This window comes from Meriones unguiculatus, chromosome 15 (assembly GCF_030254825.1).
Source record: "Meriones unguiculatus strain TT.TT164.6M chromosome 15, Bangor_MerUng_6.1, whole genome shotgun sequence".
NCBI classification, from domain to species: domain Eukaryota; kingdom Metazoa; phylum Chordata; class Mammalia; order Rodentia; family Muridae; genus Meriones; species Meriones unguiculatus.
In genome coordinates, this window is record NC_083362.1 from 14,275,000 (window position 1) to 14,295,551 (window position 20,552).

The 20,552-nt window shown below is 43.7% G+C and overlaps 1 protein-coding gene across 8 annotated transcripts in view; it reads left to right on the plus strand.

Moving 5' to 3' along the window:
* The window catches only part of Ptprm (protein tyrosine phosphatase receptor type M), a 674,808-nt gene that overhangs the window by 253,725 nt on the left and 400,531 nt on the right, over nt 1-20,552 (plus strand). For all 8 annotated transcript variants that reach the window (XM_060368219.1, XM_060368222.1, XM_060368224.1 and 5 more), the window contains exons 3-4: nt 987-1,258; nt 16,519-16,597. In XM_060368219.1, coding sequence (XP_060224202.1) covers nt 987-1,258; nt 16,519-16,597 — 351 coding nt within the window. The remainder of the gene's footprint in view (nt 1-986; nt 1,259-16,518; nt 16,598-20,552) is intronic.

Consider the following 20,552-nt stretch of genomic DNA (forward strand, 5'->3'; position numbering starts at 1 on the left):
GCTAGTATTTATTATAATATAATAGAATTGAACTTGTATAATAAATATAAATGTAATATGCAGTATAATATATATAATATGAATATATCACACATTCATATTATTTATATATTCGTTATAATATCAAAATATTATATAAAATAATGTTCTTATACTATAATATAAAAATATAAGCTGTCCATACTCATATTCTTAGCTTGGTGCTTACAATAATCTGTTAGAAATAGCCTTCTTGCTTGGTTTTCAGAGGGTCAGCCTGTGGACACCGTTTCTGGTGTCCTGTACACTTGCTTCTAGATTGGTCTGTTGCAGAAAAGTGTTCATGGTTATCAAATGGTGGTGGAAATGGTCTGGGGTTGCTCTGTGTCACCTCTGAAGAGAGTGAGGCTGTTTTGGGTCTAGCTTGCTCCATGCAGTAAAGCATAGTCACATGTGGCCGTGAGAGGCTAGAAATGTGTGTGGAGTCACTGAGAAGCCGAATGATTTCAATGGCACCAGGGTTTAATTGACTTGAATCTCAATAACTACAGGTGGCCAGTGGCTAACAGACTGACTGGAGCAGGCCTGCCAATGCTCTAATACATGCCTCTGACCCAACAGGCTTTATTGCAGTAATGTCTTGAGTATTTTTCTTCATTGACCCTATTTACATGTTAGGGGTCAGTAGAGGCAGAGGGTAACAAACCAAAAGGATATGAAAGAAACTGGAGTTTTCAGCAGGTCAGGTGTGGTGGCATATACTCATAATCCCACCACCCAGGAGACTGAGGCAGGGGGCTCATAAGTTTAAGGCCAGCCTGTGTGACACGAAAAGACACACACACACACACACACACACACACACACACAAACCCTTTCCCTAAAAGACAAAAGGGACTTTTAAGTGAAATGTGAGTTTTGCCAATTCATATAAGTGTTGTTGGCTTCTCAGAGGGAAAACAAAAATTGCTGTTCTGGATTGTGACACTGTGACTTTGTGTCCGCAGGCTCCTTCATGCTGGTGAATGCTTCTGGGAAACCGGAGGGCCAGAGAGCTCACCTGCTCTTACCTCAGCTCAAGGAGAATGACACCCACTGCATTGATTTTCACTACTTTGTATCCAGCAAGAGTAACTCTGTGCCTGGGTTGCTCAGTGTCTACGTGAAGGTGAATAATGGGCCTTTGGGGAACCCCATCTGGAATATGTCTGGAGACCCAACCCGCACGTGGCACAGGGCAGAGCTGGCCATCAGCACCTTCTGGCCCAACTTTTACCAGGTACGGTACCTTCCTGCCATTTCGTGTTCACAGCATCACCTAATCCTGATATTTGTAAGTTGCTTTCATATTAGTATCATCAGAGAATGTGTAAAAATTTAATGCCACAGTAAATGTGAACCAGGCTGTGTTCTAAAGTGTGTCTTGTGGTTACATGAGTGAAACGAAAACATAATTCTGACTTATTTAACCCAGATTATATTGTTTTAAGGAAAAAAAAAAACAGTAACATGTTAGGGCCTGGAGAGATGGTTGAGCAGTGAAGAGCTGCATTGGCAGAAGACTTGAACCTGGTTCCAGCACCTGGTTCTGACCTCCTTGATCACCAGGCGCTCTTGTGGTGTACATACATACATGCAGACAAAGCACTCATACACATGAAATGTTCTCAGAGAAAAATTATAGAAGATTATTTAGTTGGCCAGTTAATAAAACAGATATAAGGCAATACTTTTAACTCTATTTTATATTAAAAATATCTAATAAAGACAAAATGTGTTATGAAACAAATGCATTAAATGTGGCATCTCCCCAGCTAATGAGATACAAGTGATTTTTTTCCTCCTTGTATTATCATATAAATTTTCTCCATTTGTATTTACTGTTCTTACTTATAAAAATTAGCTTTATTTTCCCTCAAGAAGGAACATACATTAATTAATGATTACTCTATTTTAATATAAATATACTAGTGACTAGTCAGCAGTGTAATTTCAAAAAATGGTCTTTGGGGCAAAGCTTCCTCCTCTTTGAGTTTAGCAGCAAGGAAAGGCAGTGGGTCTTCTGGGTAAGGGTTCAGGATGTTTCCAGGTTAGACGGTAATGTCTCTGTGTATTAAAGCTTGGCTGGGGGACCTTCTCAGAGTAGGAAAGCCTTTTCTCAGACATGCTTCCTCCTTCCTGTGGAGCAGGCCATAGGCTCATCCCCAGCTGCGTGGGATCAATGCACACCCTTCCCATCTTTGTCTTCTCCTCCTGCACTTTGGCCTGAGCTCTGCTCTTGTAAATCTTAGTGTGAGTTCCCATAAGACCTTTCAACATGGTTTGGTTTGATGTTAACTAAATCAAGATTAGGTTTCTGTTTGGCCATTTTTATACCTTGCTAAAGAGCCATGCAAGTTCAATGAATGGTTCAATTTATGGGCAGTCTTGGGATTCCAGGCTTATCAAAGGAGTTACTCAAACACATTCTAACAGGGTGGCTCTATTTATCAGGTGTTTGCCATTTTTTTTCTTACCTCTTTTTCATTTATTCTCCTTTCATACGTTACACCTCAAGCACAGTTTTCCTTCCTTCCATCCCTGCGAGCCAACCCCTATCTTCTCCCCAGATCCATTTCTCTTCCATTTCCATTCAGAAAAGAGCAGGCCTCCCAGGGATAGGGACAGGGAGATAGAATGGATCTTCCGGGTGAACTGGGGACTGGTTCAAATGGGATTAGGGGCTATTGCTATTTTCTTGAACAACTAACTGCTGGTAAAATACTTTGCCTTCCCAATTGTGGACACCATCCAAACTCTGAAGCCCTCCATTCTCCCCCCCTCTCTCACATTATTGAACAGGGTGTGATTTACCAACTAAGGTCAGAGTGTGATTCTCGTAGCTTTGGGTTTATGCAGTCCACCGCTCTGCTGCTATCATAGTCTACTGAGCCACAGTGACAATGCCATTGACTGGGTGGCTTCAACACAGACGTTGATGGCTCACATCTTAGAAGTGTGAGAAGTCCAAGATCAGATGCCGCTTCTCGCTAAGGGCACTAATCATGGGGCCACCATCCTCGTGAACTGATCCCTTCCCAAGGGCCCCTCCTTCTGGTACCAGCACTTTGGAAATTAGTGTTTCACCATTATTGGGGGGGTGGGGGAGATGATGTGGTCAGTGCATAGCACTGACTGCTTCATTAAGAATCGTGTCATGCTTCAAGCTGAAAGGATTTCTAGCTTTCATGCAGTAACAATTTGGTATCTCAAAGTCTAGCGCCCCTCATAGTTTCCCCTTTTCTATTGAGGGACAGAAACCATCCAAAGCCCATGACCTAATATCAACATACACTGTTTAATAAGAGTGTCATCCATAGTGGAGGTGATCAGATGGATAAGATGCAGGACAGTGCCCATCGGGTACAGCCAGAACTGGGCCTTCCGCAGGCTGCAGACCAGCACTCGTAGGAGAGATGGTGGTTGTTTCTTGATGCTTTTACACGTCTGAATCATGGTGTATATGGCGGAGGGGACCATTCGCTTTAGATGAAAACTTACATATAGTTTTCTCTATCGAGTCCTCTACTGGACTGAGGATGTGAACCTGATTTGTGATGGTTAATTTCAAAATATTGAAGAGGCTGTGGTATTGTGCATGCCTATGATACTTTGTGTACAAGAGAACCAATATCCAGTTGGTGCATTCTCTGGTAGCTGTTGTTTCTAGCCTGAGAGCTAAAGACAGTGTCCTCGAGAGCCTCTATCAAGGACACAGGTGTCAGCTCTCCTTCAACACACTTCTGCAGGCCAGCAGGAGCTGCAGTGTTTATCCAGATCATAAAAAGTAACATGAAGTTCACGTATTTGTGAAATAGTATTAAGTTAAGGTATAGTCATGTCATAGTTCCTTGGATAGTTTTGACACTTGTTTTGTGGTATAGTGGGATGTGCCCAGGATTTGGAGGGTGAACTTTCCCAGTGGGCTATATCCCCAGCCCACAGTAAATAAGGGGGGGGGGAGGAAGGAACTGCACACTTTGGTACAGAAGATTAGCTGTTAGCATCACTCCTGTTAACGTACAAGACTCAACAAGTAATTGTGGCCTAAGTATAATGACCCAGAAGGCTGAAAAAATGAATAAAAAAGCAGTTGGGATGTATAAGCTTCTCAGTGGGTGGTTCTGGAGAAACCACAGATGCTTTCAGGAGACAGTGAGGAGGCAGAGCAGGGACCTCACATACTCGGGGGCTTCCCAAGTGTGTTCACTGGAGTTTCTAAGGATGTTAGGTGAGATATAGGACCCACAAACAAACCCTTTTGTGTGACATTGGGTGAAACAAACAAACAAAAAAAAGTGTGTGTGTGTGTGTGAGAGAGAGAGAGAGAGAGAGAGATGTATATGTGGGGGTCAGAGGACAATATTGGGAGTCAGTTCTCCCTTTCCACCAAAAGGGGCCTGGGGATCAGACTCAGATTTTAGGTCTTGGTAAAAAACATTTTTTACTGAGCCATCCTTTTGCCCCCATGGGTTTTTGTTTGTTTGTTTGTCTGCCTTGTTTTGTTTGTTTGTGCCTTTCTTTCTGGACTAATGTTCTACAGGAGTCAAAGGTGAGGCTTCATCCCACTGATTTCTGACATATCCAGGGCATTTGTCTCTGTATTGACGGACTTGTCCTTAGGACATACGTGGGGACCGTACCAGGCTCATTAGATTCCTCCTTTCCCTTCAGCTCCAGACTCCGTCAAGACTGCCCATTTCTCATTTAGAACTGGCTGCAAAACACAGAGGTGCCTTTCATCTTGGCCAGGATTTGAGATTTGCAGCTGTAAGGTTGTGGCAGTTTTCCGCCTAACTAGACCCACGCACCTCCATGCGCTCATTAAAGCTCATTGGTCACTCTTGGGCATGGCCTGTTGTTCATCGTCCTCCTCTATCGTGGCCTTCGGTGGACAGTTACGGAGTTTTGAAACACATTTTCTCAGAGCTAAGCCTTCCTCTGTCGCAGTGATTTTGTGTAGCGTTTACTATTTATGGGAGAGTAGTCGGCAGGTACGCTCACAATGGTAACCTGCCTAGAATACCGCTAATTGCAGGTTAATTACGGCTCCTTAAAACACAAATTGTCAAGTATTTGGTGATTAACACATATTTAATTCTGTAATTAATGTTTGGCCTAATTGCTGCTCCTCAGAGCTGCCCTGCTGTGGCTGGGAGCTGTGGGGAAGCACAGGCCTCTCTCCCTGCCTGGGGGCACCTGCTTCCCTGGATTTAGCCGCTGACTTCTTGCCATTTGAAGAGTATTCTCCTTTCATATCCACCTCCTTTGCCTCATTGTCCTGATAAAAAGGAAACCGCTCTCCCTTTGATTCTGCCCCCTCCTCCCTCTCTTCCCCCACGTTTCAGACGCCCCTGAAGCCAGAGTGCCCATCGATTTCTCTGAGTTCTCTCTAATCATGCTCCCAGCCCCTGAGCCTCCAGAATCTGACTGGCTGCCGAAGACGGAGATTCTGACTTTAGTCAGAGGCCAAAGGCCGGACGGATGCTTCCTGTAAGCTTTGTAAAGAGGAACCGCCATAGATAGCCGGGGAATCCCTTCTCCAGGCTGCTCCATAAAAGGGATTGGGAGATCCATCCATAATCGGGAGTTGGGGGGAGATATGGGGGTGAAGCCATCAAATAGGGGAGTGAGTGGTGGCTCTCCTCCCCAGATGGAGCAGATTCCTTAGGTGTGCTGAGGGCCCTGGCGAAGATTAGGAGTGGCTGCACCTGGGCTCTACTTGAAGTTCTTTGTATAGTAAGGACGCGAAGGAGTCTGTACGCGAGGGAAGCTAAACCAAGATTTGCCCTTTGCCAGCTGACAGCTTTGCTGGCAAATGAGGAGTAGAGGGAATAGGGGCGGTTTGCTTGTACCCACCACTTCACAGTTAGTGCCAACTGTTATCTCCCGCATAGTTGCCGGGGTTTCTACCTTGAGTTTGCCATCAGCCCACCCGTTTCCACTCAAAAGGTTTGCAAGTCCCCGGCAGCCTGCATGCCATGGCTACCTAGAGACGGGGTTTTCAGAGTCGTGTACAGTAAACCCAGCAGCTGCAGCAGGCATCGGCTAGTCGGTGAGATCTAGGCAGAGGTGAGCTGAGCCTTGTTCCGTGGGCTGTCTTGGGATCCAGGTGCGTTTCTGAGTCTCCGGGAGGGGTCAGGGCAGGTGTGGGCCCAGCTGGAGTCTGGCATCAGCTCTGGCTTTTGCAGAGTTATCTCCCGAGTCTGTTGTTCCCTGAAGCGTGCTTGGGAAACGAGGATTTGACTTGCACCTGAAAAACAGCACATGCCTCCACTCCCTAGAGTCCTCGGCCGTGGCCCTTACTCTTAAGAGCAGGACAATTAAATCTCTTTCTGCCTTTGGGACAACCGGGGGAATTTGATGTGACGGTGGAGCTTCAGCACTCCCTCCAGCGGGGGCGGGAGCCTACGCATCTGCCCACACTCTGCATTCTGCTCTTTCACAAGATGAACAGCCTGGTTAAAGAAACCAGTGGAGACCCAGGAGGCTCACACTTTATTATTGACTTGGACAGGCGTTCAGGAGGTTTTGTAGTTTGCGAGATGGTCTTTTAATCTTCACACTGTCTCTCCGTTCTTTAAAACTTGCCACATCTCTAAATCTCCTTCTCAACTTGCACTTGATGATCAAAGCTGGGCCCCTCTTCTGTTGTGGCTACTCTCACACCTCTGGTGGCTGCCGCTGCCTGTGTGCTTATCAGAACTGCCTCTTGTAATTTCCTGTTTTTGTTTTGCTTTCTGCTTTAATTTTCTTGTCTCCTGCTGTATAGAAGAAGGAGATGAGCTGTGATCATATCACAGTCGTCTAAAGGGAAAGCCAGCACACACAGACATACACCCACTCACACACACGCTCATGCACACACAGAAAGGCATGCTGATTGTGGTTTTGTCATGTAATCACAGTGTAGGTGGGGCTACAGGGTAAGGACATTCTTTTTTTTTTAATATATTTTGTTTTGTTTTGTTTTGGGACCGAGAATGCAGCTGGATACAACTCGCTAGTCACAAATTCAGATCACCAACATCCAAATAAAAAGCCAAGTGTGGTGGTGTGTTCTTGTAACCCCATCCCTGGGGAGAAAGAGATGGGGATTGGGTGGATCCTGGGGCTTGCTGCCCAGCATCTAGCCAAGTTCCGGGGCTGTAGGTCCTGTTAGAATCCTTCTCTCAGAATATAAAACGGGGATCAATTTACACTTGGCATTGACCCAAGTCAATTGCCCCAAGATTTATGTGCACCCAGGTGCACACATACAAAGAAGTGTATGTACACACAGCAGCCACTGCTGTTTAGCTTTTTGTCTACTTGACATAAATGAGTGGGAAGAGAGCCTCCACAGTGAGGAGTTGACTCTATCAGATTATCCTGTGGGCATGACTGTCAGCATTTTCTTGATGGAAGATTGATATGGGAAGACCCTGCCATCTACCCCTGGGCAGGTTGCTCTGGGGTGTATAAGAAAGGAAACTGAGCAAGCCATGGAAAGTGAGCCGGAAAGCAGCTTTAGTTCCTGCCTCTAGGTTCCTGCCTTGGCTTCCTTCAATGATAGACTATGGTTGGGACATAGAAACCAAATAAACCCCTCCCCAAGTTGCAAGTGTATATTCCATTTTGGCCACAGAGTTCCAAAATGGAATATACACTTACACATAAAATGTATGTTTTCTTAGAAACCAAATATCCTAGTTACTTCTAATTGTCAACTTGGAACAGCCTAGAGCCAGCTGAAAGGGAAGCCACTATTAAGGAGAAATATTGTTGATCACATAGGCCTTTGGGCATGTCTGTGGGGGATTATCTTGATTGTTAATTGATGGTGGGTGGTACCATTCTAGGACAGGTAGTATTGGACTGTGTAAAAGCTAAGCATGAGCCTGAAGGAAAGAGCCAGAAAGACTATTCCTTCATGCCTTCTTGTACTGGATAGTGTTATGTCTACTGGACATAAGCTAGTCATCTTAGAAGAGGCAACCTCAATCAAGAAAATGTTTCCATTAAATCAGGCTGTATACAAGCCTGTAGGGCATTTTCTTAATTAGTGAGTCAAGGAGCAGGGCCCAGCCCATTTTGGGGTGGTGACCTGGGCTGGCCATCCTAGATTCTATAAGAAAGCAGGCTGACAAGGCCAGTAAGCAGCATCCCTCCATGGCTTTGCATCAGCTCCTGCCTCCAGGTTCCTGTCCTGTTTAGTTCCTGTCCTGACTTCCTTCTGTGCTAGACTACAGATGTAAAAAACGTAAGTCAAATAAGCACTTTTCTCCCCAACTTGCTTTTGCTCATGATGTTTGATCACAGTCATAGCGACCCTAACTAAGATGTGTCTGCTTCAAGTTCCTTCCCTGGCTCAGGGATAGACTGTGACATGCAAGCATAAGCTGAAATAAAACCCTTCACTCTCCTGAGCTGGTTTTTGTCAGGGTGCCTCATCACGGCAACGGAATGAAACTAGAGCAGCAAGCAGACAAAAGCATGTAATCTAAATCCACCTGATACCAGAGCATACAGTAGGAAATGGGAGCTAAGTGCAGGCTGTTAATATTAAAGTATTAGATTTTTCTCAGTAGTTCTTTTTATAGAGAGAAAAATTTGATTTCTGTATTGGATTTTGTTTTTTATTTTGTGCACCATGCAGGAGGGTCTATAGAGTAATTAGCATTTATTGTTTGGTTTTGGCAGGTTGCAATTACATGTCTTAAAACCTTGGTTATGCTATTCCAAGCCATGGTGGATTTTTAAAATAACACCTATGCAATAGAAGTGAAAACTAGTAAAGTGGGTTTCTACCCACCATTACTGGAGTGGCAGGCATACTGTATTTAGCTGTGACAAAGCATTGCTTTTGACATGTGCCCTCTTGTTAACCAGAGTAATGACAGTGTATTGGAAAGCCAAGCAGGAAAGCCTCTGAAAACAGATAGTAAATATTTCAGGCTTTGCAGCCCAGACAGTCTCTGTGGCAACCAGGCAGCTCTGAGGTTGCTGTCTGGGAGCAGCCCAAATCAAAATGTAAACGCACGAGCATGGCTGCGATCCAATAAAACTTTATTCGTGGTGTGGAAATTGGAATTTCATATCATCCTTCTCTATCACAAAATGCTGGTATTATCTTGATTTTCCTCCCATGTCTGAAAGCTATCAAAACTATCCTGAGATGGATAACAAAGCAGAAACAGGTGGCAGGACAGGCTTGGCCCCTGGCAGTTGTTTGCCAACTCTTGTTTTAGCATTTGTGTTGTTAAAACTACGTCATGTGTCAGGTGTGGTGGAGCCGGCTCTAATCCCAGCACTCTGGAAACAGTCGGTGGTTACAGCCTGAAAACCACAAGATGTAAAGGGATTCACGCTGCCAACCAGGACTTCAGAAACCTAGAGTTCACTTCCTCATTCTGCCTCCCAGGCATCTGTTGTAAGAGGGGAAGGGCAGAACCACTGTCTCCTGGGCTATCTCCTGATTGGCCTTTACCGCGTCAAAGACTCTTGTATGACCCAAGCGGCACCATCGCAGATGATCAAATGCTTTGTAGATCAAAATGCTGGGTTGGTGTCTATGCTTCTCTTTGGAAGTGTTGCAGAATACCTTCCTGTACCAATGATGATAACATGTAGGGGCGAAAGCTCTCTGCAGGCACCATATCAAGTTCTCCATCTTCTGTGAGTGGTGTGGGTGTTATCTTCAGCAATTGTTGTCAGTTTGTGGAGAGCAACCAGCCTGGGTTGTTTGGGGATTCCATGAGACCCCCTTTGGCCAACAACTTAATTAAATGCAACCCAATCCTGATACTAGAAACTTCCATTTCATGACAAGAGATGGCATGTTGAGGATCTGTTTTCCCCTATTATTTGGTGACTTCATTTAGATCACCTTCATATATGTATACATCTTAGGAAGCTTCTTCTGTATTTGTTTTCCATACTACCCTCAAATGGCCCTTAATTTTAGCTGTCTCTCTCCATTTTCTCCCCTCATTCCTCCCTCTTCTCTCTCACTTGATCCTTCTGTTCTATACTCTCCCATCCATCCATTGCATCTATTCCAATTCCCTTTCCTAGAGAGATCTATCTCTCCCCCTCCTAGTCCCTTTCTCTCTACCTATAGTCTGGTTCTATAGATTGTAGCTGATACATTTTTAAAATTACATGATGTGTCAGGTGTGGTGAATCTGACTCTAATCCCAGCACTGTGAAAGCAGTCTGTGCTTACAACCTGTTTTAATAGCTAATATCCTTATATATGAAAATATTTCAATTTCTGGGGCTGGGTTAACTTATCCAGGATGATGTTTTTTTTTCTACTTCTATCCATTTACCTACAAATTTAATGGTTTCATTTTTTTAATGGCTGTGTGTAAATATGTGAATGTAACACATTTTCTTTATCCATTTTCCTGTTAAGGGACAGCTAGGGAGCTTCTGATTACTGGCTATTGTGAATAGTGTAAAAATGAACATAGTTAAGCAAGTGGTCTCTGTGGTAGAATGAGACAGCTTTTGGGTACATGTCCAAGGGTGGTAAAACTGGATCTTGAGGCATCTAGATTCCCATCTTCCTGAAGTACACACTCATTTCCATAGTGGCTGGCCATGTTTGCACTCCCAACCAGTCAGGAATGTTCCCCCTCTTTACATATGAGCTGTCACTTGTGTTGTTAAACTTAGCCAACCTGACAGGTGTAAGATGGAAGCCCAAAGTCGTTTTGATTTGCATTTCCCCAATGGCTAATGATGTTGAACATTTCTTAAAGTGTTTCTGGAACACTTGAATTCCTTCTTTTGAGACTTCTCTGTTATATCTGTACCTCGTTTTGAAGGGGGTTATCTGTTTTCCTTCTATCAAGCTTTTTGAGTTTTTCGAATATGTTGATTATCAGATGTGTAATTGGTAAAAATGGCTTTTCCCATTCTGTCGGCTGCCAAAATGACGGTGCCCTTTGCCACACAGAAGCTTCTCCGTCTCATGAAATTCCAACAATTAATAAATCATTGATGGTAGTGCCCTTGCTGCTGGTATTCTGCTCAGAAAGTCTTATCTTTTGTGCTAATGAGTTCAAGACTGTTCCCCACTTTCTCTTCTTTCCAGTTCAGTGTATCTGGTTTTATGTTGAGGTCTTTGTTCAATTTGGAGATGTGCAATGGGATAAGCTTGGCCTATTTGCATTCTTCTACATGCAGCCGTCCAGTTTGTCCAGCACCATTTGCTGAAGATGCTATCTTTTCCTAGTGTGTATTTCTGGCTTCTTTACTTAAAAAATCTGGTGTCCATAGGAATATATGGACTTTCAATTCAATTCATCAACATGTCTGTTTCTGTGTCAATACCATACTGTTTTTATAAGTACAACTTTGTGCAAATTGAAATCAAGGATAGTGATGCCTCCAGAAGTTCTTTTATGAATAAGAGATGTTTTAGCCATCCTGGGGTTTTTTGTGTGTGTGTGTATATGAAACTGAAAATTGACCTTTCAATATTTGTGGAGAACTGTGTTAGAATTTTGATGGGGATTGCATTGAATCTGTAAATTGCTTTTGGGAGGATGGCCATTTTTAATATATATATATATATATATATATATATATATTTCTATCAAATCTTCTGATATCTTCTTCAGTGTCTTAAAGTTTTTATTATACAACTCCTTTCACTTGCTTGGTTAGAGTTACCCCCAAGATCTTTTATATTATTTGAGGTTATTGAGAAAGGCAGTGTTTCCTTAAATTTTTCTCATTCAATTTGTCATTGATATATAGGTGATCTACTGATTTTTTTTTTTCAGTGAATTTTGTATCCAGCTACTTTGCTAAACGTGTTTCTCTGTATATTTAGTGTTTAGATCATTAAGTGCCAAGTGGACTTTCTTTTCTGGTCCAATCTATTTGGTGTTCTATATGGTTTTTGTACTTTTATAGGCATTTCCTTCAGGGTAGGGACATTTTCTTCTATTACTTTGTTGAAAATATTTTCTGTGCCTTTGACCTGGGTTTCTTATCCTTCCTCTATTCCTATTATTCTTAGATTTGAAATTTTCAGTGTCCCTGATTTCCTAGATGTTTTTTGACAGAAGGTATTTAGATGTAACGTTTATTTATTTATTTATGATGTATCCATTTCTTCTATCAAGACTTCAGTGCGTGAGTTCTGTCTTCCACCTCTTTATTCTCTTGGTGAAGATTGCCTCTGAGGCTCATGTTTGAGTTCCTAAATTTTTCATCCCCTGATTTCTCTCAGTTTAGGTTTTCTTTATTGATTCTATTTCCACTTTCAGGTCTTGAACCATTTTGTTCATTTTCTTTCATTGTTTGTGCTTTCATACATTTCTTTTCTCTTTCAGGATGCCTATCATATTCCTAAAGGCTGTTTCAGGGTCTTTTCCTTGTGCTTCAGTTGTGTTGCACTACTTGAGGCCTGGTGTGGTAGGTTGCTGGGCTCTGGTGGAGACTTATTATCCTGGCTGTTTGGGGGTTGTTATGCTGGTGTCTAAGCATCTGAGTTTGAGAAGACTGTAATTTTAGGTGTTGACATCTGGTCTTGTCTTTGTTGGGTGCTTATTTTGTTTCTTGGTTTTTGTTGCCCTCTATGGTTCTTAGAAGAGTGTGGTGACTTTTTGTAGCCTAGAAAGAGATTCTTCTGGGATTTTGATAGGCGTGACCACTGGGGGTTCCAGACAAAATGTGGTGTTAGGCATTGGGAACTGAGCGAGTACACAAGAGGGAGGATAGCATGGTGTTCTTTCAGGTTTTACGTAGTCCCGTTGGATTGGGGAGAGAGGACAAGCAGAGTCCAGAGAGCTGGGGATAGGGCTGGGGAGGGCATGGTTTTGGAGGAGCTGAGGGAGAGGTGAGGATGTATGGTAGACTTCCTGCTTGCCTGGCTAGAGGATGTGATCATGGAGCTACCTGACAGGTCTTTCCAGAACCTGCTGTGTCATTACTGTTAGCCAGGCTTCCGTTTTCGGGGCCTCAAGATGATTTTCTTATGCCTGCTCTTGAAATGCATCTTTTTGTCTCTCACTTGTCCTCTTACAGACCTTAGTCATAAAGAAATGAATTATCCTAGTCCCACTGCAGGAATATCCAGGCAGCCTTTCCTCCTCATTGTATCATCAGTGGAAAACAACATATTAAACTTCTGAACAGGACAGAGTTTTATTTCAGCTTTGCTCTTCTGTGGGGTCTCTCTCTCCCCAGTGTGTGTTATGGTTTATTATCAGGGCTTTCTGGTGTAGAGCTGTAAGTCTAAGTTTCTGGGGTTTCATCTCTGCAGTTTGGACCCCTGCTCTTAGAGTTTCCATCTGGGGTTCTGTGGGTTGCTGTCTCTAGTTTTGCATAAACACAAACAAAGCAGTCCTTGGAGCCAAGATTTTGCTCAGTGTGCAAGGGTGAGAGCACAGCATTTGAAAACAGATGGAGTTTAAGACAACTGTGGCTTATTGCATGATTCAAATTATTATATTCAGACTACTCATTCTGCTGAAATATGAAACCCTTGAAGATTTTTTCCCCTTATTATTAGTACTTTCTAATTTAAAAATTCATGCAATTATATGATGAATCATGTTTTATATAAACTGATATATAGAGTGGTATATGGATAGAACAGGTAACATATATTTAGTAAATAGTTATATCATTACCCCTTAAACTAAAAGAACTATAAGATCTGGCGAGGACAGGAACCCCACAAGGAGAGCAACAGAACCAAAAAACCTGAGCACAGGGGTCTTTCCTGAGACTGCTATTCCAACCAAGGACTATGCATGGAGATAACGTAAGACCCCTGCACAGATGTAGCCCATGGGAGTTCAGTATCCAAGTGGGTTCCATTGTAATAGGAACAGGGACTGTCTCTGACATGAACTGATAGGCCTGTTCTTTGATCACCTCCCCCTGAGGGGAGAGCAGCCTTACCAGGCCACAGAAGATGACAATGCAGCCATTCCTGATGTGATCTGATAGACTAAGATCAGAAGGAAGGAGAGGAGGACCTCCCCTATCAGTGGACTTGGGGAGGGGCATGCACAAAGAAGTGGGAGGGAGGGGGGGATCGGGAGGGGAGGAGGGAGGGGCTTATGGGGGGATACAAAGTGAATAAACTGTAATTCATAAAAAAGTAATAGAGATACTCTTGTTAGCACAAGTGTCCCCAAGCATACACCTATGTTCAGGCACATTTAATTATATACAATTAAGAAGATGCTGATAGCAGAGACTGTGACAGAGATGGCTTAGGTTAGCCCTTTGAAAGATCACCTCCCCTTCCCTCTGCCACTCCTTCCCCTGTTGCTTACCCTGGCAACTGTTATTCTGGCTTCTGTTCCTAAAGTTGGACAATGCAGAAGATTCCATTGGTGGAATCAGATGGGATATAGTCTTTTAGGACTGTCTTTTCTTTTTTTTAATCCAGCACAATTTCCTGAAGATTCATCCATGCTATTGATGATGACAGCAGTTAGTCTTTCTGATTGCTGTGGTATGCTGGGCCAGTCTATGTGATCATTCATTAATTAAAGGACTTCTCAGTTGTCTGTAGTCCTTGGTTATTATGAATAGGGCTTCCATACATATGTGCAAGATTTTTACATGAATGAAAGTTTGCATTTTTCTACAATAAAAGTGAGGACAATTGATACCTTCAGATAATTCCTTAGGGTAAGCACCCTGATGGCTTTGCCTGTTCCATCTCTTTTAGCTTTCTTTTCTCTAAGGATTAGTCTCTCTCACATGTACCATTCATCCTATGTTGTATCACCATATGTGATACAAGGCTCATATCACCAGCTTCTTCATTCTTGGATACAAGGCTCCTATCACCAGGTTCTTCATTCTCAGTTTGCACAACTAGGCAGTGACTTAAAACTTTGTATACTACTGTGGAAGCTGTTTCTATCATTGTCCTTTGAATTTACAAATCTTTCCTCTGAATGTCAGTTGGTCTCTTGCCCATATGAATGGGAAGTTATTTTTCTGTGCTCTAGGCAATCTTCTGTAACTGGCCATACTGTGCCTGGGAGGACCCAGTCCTGACTATGCCAACCTTGGCGCACGTATTGCCCTCTTCACAGTGTTTGCTCACTCTCCTCTTCCAGGTACTTACACTAACTCCTCATGAGCACTACCCTGGCATATGCATGTCTGGTGATGTTAGGTACTGAAAACAAACAAACAAACAACAACAACGAAAACCCACTTGATGTAGACATAGAAGACATAGCATAGACATAGAAGAGAGGCCACCATGGCTCCTGGCTTCAGCTGTCAGTCCACTGCAGTGAGGATAGCCAGAACAGCACAGTGCCATTGTGGTGGCCAAGGAGCTGAGAAAAGGGTGTCATCTGCTTTCCAGGCTTCCTGCCCTTTCTCTCCATCTGAACACCCATCCTATGAGATGGTGTGACCATATTCATATCAAATGTCCCTATTAATTATCCCTCTCAATAAATAACCCTGAACAAGTATACTCACAACCCCCACAAAACCCTGCAAGTGGAAAGGTGTGCTTTAGTCATCAATCCTGCCAAATTGGCATCAAAATCAGCCATCATAATCATCCTGCAGTTTCTTAAGTATAACTAACTCCTCGCTTTCTCTCTTTCCTCCTCCCTCCCTCGCTTCCTCCCTTCCTCCCTCCCTCCCTCCCTCCCTCCCTCCCTCCCTCCCTCCCTCCCTCCCTTCCTTCCTTTCCTTCCTTCCTTCCTTTCTTCCTTTCTTCCTCCCTTCCTCCCTTCCTTCTTCCATCCTCTTCCCTTCCTTCCTTTGCTCCTCCTTCATAATTTTTGTCCTTCAGCATATTTTGCCATGGTTCCCTAAATTTTCATGAAGTTTCAAATAGAAGAGCTCTCCAACAACTTCCCTTTTTCTCCTCTTACTCTTTCATTTCTCCTCTCACTTCTCCCCTTATTCCACCTTTTCCTTCTCATTCCTTCCTTTATTCCTTTTCCTCCTAAATGTTAAAAAGAAAAAAAGAAAAGAAAAACCATAGGATCTCAAATCTCTCATTCTAATCATACAGTCACTTTCAAAACCGTAATCTTGAGAAACATAAATCTTAATCTTGCCCCTCAGTAAAGATCTCACAGCATGTGGGGGAGTAGGGTTCACATGTGGGAAAATTTTATCATTCATTACTGTTATTTACTTAGCATCGTTTAAGTTCTCTGCTTTTGAAGACCTTGGTACTTTGCCCCACCCTTAAAAATGGCTGTGAGACTCTGTCTTCCCCGTGTCTGTCCTCAGTCATGGCTTCTCATCAATCACTCTACAGGTGACGAACCTTGCCTCTGCCCTTTGGCCTCCTCAGACTAGACCAGGTTGGGCCTTAGCTTTTATCTGGGGTCTAAAGCCTGCAGCACTGGTACTCAGGTGTCATCCACCCACTCCTTTACAGATGCTGGGAAAATAAAAGGATGGGTAACTGCACCTTTATTCCTTATAATATAAGAGGCACTTGGTCAAAATCTGACAAAAGGGAGAGAATGACATTAATCTCTCTTGCTTTTCCAGGTGATTTTTGAAGTGGTAACTTCTGGACATCAAGGCTACCTTGCTATTGATGAAGTTAAGGTGTTAGGACATCCGTGCAGTAAGTATGCTTTCCTTTTAAGTACCGGGGTTCATCACTGGGACACATTGACACTGCAGACCAAAAGAAGGGACGAAACCCAGAGAGAAGCTGTCCTGCCAGTAGACAGGACAGACTCTAGACGGGGTCTCCAGATCCCCGGAAGCCCCACAGTGCACAGCTTGTGTGAAAATGTAGATATCTTGGTGTCTTTGAAAATGCAGCCAGGAGTAAGAGACATTGGGACTTCTGTCGTCAACATTAGCACAGAATTAAATACGGCAGGTTGGCACATTCCATTCCCCATTCAAGTGTGCTTCTGTCCCTGTTCCCAGGCATTTGTCACACTGCCCCAAACAGTATGGACCCGATAGACGTCGGCCCTACCAAATATAAAATGCCTTCTTTAGCCATCTGTGAGCAGCAGGTCTGCCTATCCCTCACCTGTATAAGTTAGTACTTTAAGAATGTACAATGGGGAAGAAAGAGCCTTTATAGGAATCGAATGTGAGTCTGGGGAGGCGTAGTGGGTAAACTGAGGCAGGCAAACCCAGGTGTTACCCTGGCAGAGGAGCTGGCTGTGCACCTGCCTACTGCCCTGGGTGGGTTGCTGTTTATAGGGGACTTGGAACTTCTCCAGTTGTACTGGATCTTTGTGTCCTCGGCCTGATAGAAAACCTGGACAGGGTCATCAGGATGGGTCAGGTGGCCACTCCCTTCAGTCATTTGATGCACTCTGGAAGAGCAGGGTTAGCATTTTTACTGTCACCTGTTCTAGGCCTGTTTTTTTTTAAACTAAGAAACCTACTCTGCTGGGCAGTAAAACACACAAATAACCCGTGTGTGTGTGTGTGTGTGTGTGTGTGTGTGTGTGTGTGTGTACATGGATGTGGGTATGCCTGTCTGTATGTATGTATATGCATGTTTGTACATATATATATGCATGTTTCTGTGTGTGTGAATACATGTGTGTGTGACTACACATATGTGTGAACTATGTATTTATGATGTTAGTTTTACCAAAGCTGTTAGTTTTGCCTTCCATATATTCTAATGAATGGTATATTCTAATGAATGAATGAATGAATGAATCCGTGTACATTTTTTTGTGTTTCTGTCCCATGATGTCCATTGGCAGTTGGTCCACAGAACCCAGAGTCCATGGATGCCCTCAAGGGGGGTGGGGTATAGTTTTTACAACCTCTTTGCATCTTTGAGACATCCCTTGACTATTTACAATAAGGAGTACAATTTAAAGGCCTTGTGACAGCGAGCAGGATGGGGAGGGGCGAAGGTCTGTGTTCAGTGAGGACTCTGCCTTCCTGGTTATTTCTATTCCTAGTTGGCTAAATCTGCACATTTAGCTTGTGGCTGCAGAGTGCTAACTTTAGTCACGTTTGCTTTTCCCCACTTCACTAACATTTTTAAGATCACTCCGTGGTGTTCAGTCAGAAGACTCTATCCCAGCCCGTACTTATTTCTGAACATTTGGTGCCTCCTCCTCTGTTTGTGTCTATTAAAAATATTGTTATGGTGTAGCATGCATGTGTTGCCATGGGAAACATGTATGTATACATCTGAGAAGCCAAGTTGATGGAATGTGGGAGACACAGACACGGTGTTAGATTCATCGGGTGCTTCCAAATTGCTGAGAAGTGTCTGAGCCAGTTTGCATCCCACCGATGGCGCATGGAAGCTTTATTTCCCCTGTACCCTTTCCCAGAATTGATATTGTCAGACTTCACATTGGTTGGCCATCTGAGCAATGGCAGCCTGCTTTATTTTTAGAATGCCTGGCATGCAAAGAAATTGGCAAGTTGCTACATTTCCTGGGTCTCTGCTGATGGCCCCTGTCCAAATCATGAAAGAATGGTTAGTATTCAAATGCACACGCTTGCAGGGAGAGCTCAGCATTTCCTCGGTTGCCTGAATTAGAGTAGATCATTAGACGGTCCGCTGTAGCTATAGAGAGTGCCCGTGTGGTCATTAGCCCACAAGGGTATCATGACACAGCTGCCTCATTTCATCTGCAGGGCCTTTACTCTCTCTGATGTCTTTTTCTTGTCTTCTGAAGCCGGCCCCAAGTGCAGGTTCACACGCATTCCATCATCTTGTTCATGACCAAAGCTGCCATTACTTTAGTCACATGTCACATTTTCTTCTGCATCAGCAAGATGGGGCAGAGGGTGTTCACAAGGAATCGCCTCACTTTTTTTCTCGGAAAAGGTATTAAAAAAAAGTGAACAAGGCTGCAACTAGCCGAAACATCTGGGCAAATTCAGGAAACAGAATATAATTATCTGAGTTGGAACTTGGCCAAGTCTGTGGCACTGTCGCCTCCAGCTTTGAAAAGTGCCCCGGGATCTGCTAACGCACATGCTCATGGCTTCTGAGTCACTGTGTGAAAGGAGGACACAAAAATAGCCCAACACTTCTGCCTAGCGACACAGTGCCGAGCACTGTGATGTGTCTTGCCTTCCCGTTTCTTAGAGCAAGCTGCCTGCAGGGCAGATGTTGCTGCAGCGATGGGCACGGGTGAGGGAGCCTACAGCCAACTTACCCAGAGCATCCTAAGTGTGTATCCTGGGTTTTTTCCTTCTACACATGGCCGCTGGCTTACAGAGGACCTCCTCAAACATAGCCTCTTGCTTTTCGCCGGGTTCCAGGCTGTGTGCTCCTCACAGACATAAAGACTCAGTGTATAAACTTCCGTCGCTATGTTCCTGCAATGAATGTGTGGCAGTTGTGGTGTTGTGCATCCTTGTGGAGTCGGCTTCCTATGCCCTCAGGGAGGAATTTACGTCTCCTCCTCTGAAGATACTCATGCTCCTACCTAATTGGTGTGTGAGTTGCCTCAAGTGACATAGATTAGGACTGCAGGCTGGTGGCTGAGTTGATGGCTGTTGGGGTGGCCCTGTGAACTATAAGCAGTAAGTGGGTTTGATGATAGCTCTTCTTCCTGGAGTTCGTGAGTTTACGGGGAAAAACAGGGAAATAAAAATCATAAGGATGAAGGCATTTGGCTTGATCTTAAAACTGAAAGCCTCCCAGCTAATGTTTTGTGAGATTTCGTATCAAGATTGCTAGGTAATAATCAATTGTTTTTGAGGTTTTGACGCTCATTAAATTTAGATTATCAAAGGAGCATAAATACTGCACACGCAAACCAGGTTTTCCGCAGGGGCCCAGAGCTGCTGAGTCTCGCTGCCTCACTCTGAAGGCTGTTTGGACTCACATGGGTTTATAAGTCGGCATTATTGCAGTTTTCCAGTAGTTGTTGTTCAAATAGACGGGTGCAGGTGCTCATTAAATTGATATTAATGTAGTGACAGTAAGATGCAGGATCAGCCTAAAATGTGGACATTGCCAATGCGGAATCAGCAGCTGTCTGCTTTCGCCCGCTTCTAATAAACATAGATAATTCTTGAATTTGGTTCAGTAATCCCAGTAGGAAAATGGAGAAAGATGTTGTCGGTTTCATAGATGTCTTCTTTGCTTAAACACATTGTGAGCTGCTGGAATTGAGTTGAACCCCGCTTTGTGTGTGTGTGGCGAGTTCTCACTGTGTAGATTAGACTGTCCTTGAACTCACGATTCTCAGGCTTCAGTGTTACCAGTGCCGATTGTATGGGCACGGGCATCGCCCGACACCATGGGTGTTGCTCCTCTCACCTCATGGTGTTAATGGATATTGTTATGTATTACAAACCACATATGTTTTAACAGAATTCCTGAAACGCAATTTGCCTGCCTTACAGGCCCCTCATGTAAAGTATGTGATGGAGGTTTGGGTTGTATTTTCATCCCCGCTGCACCTGACTTCATGTGAAAGCACAGAGACCTGGAAACCTCCCTTTCATAGATTGTACAAATCTACCTTTTGTCTATGTCTGTAAGATGCGTATGAAAGAAACATCAAGGAATTTGATGCTTATCCTTGAGTCCTATCTCCCAGGCACCCCCTCTATGTGTATGT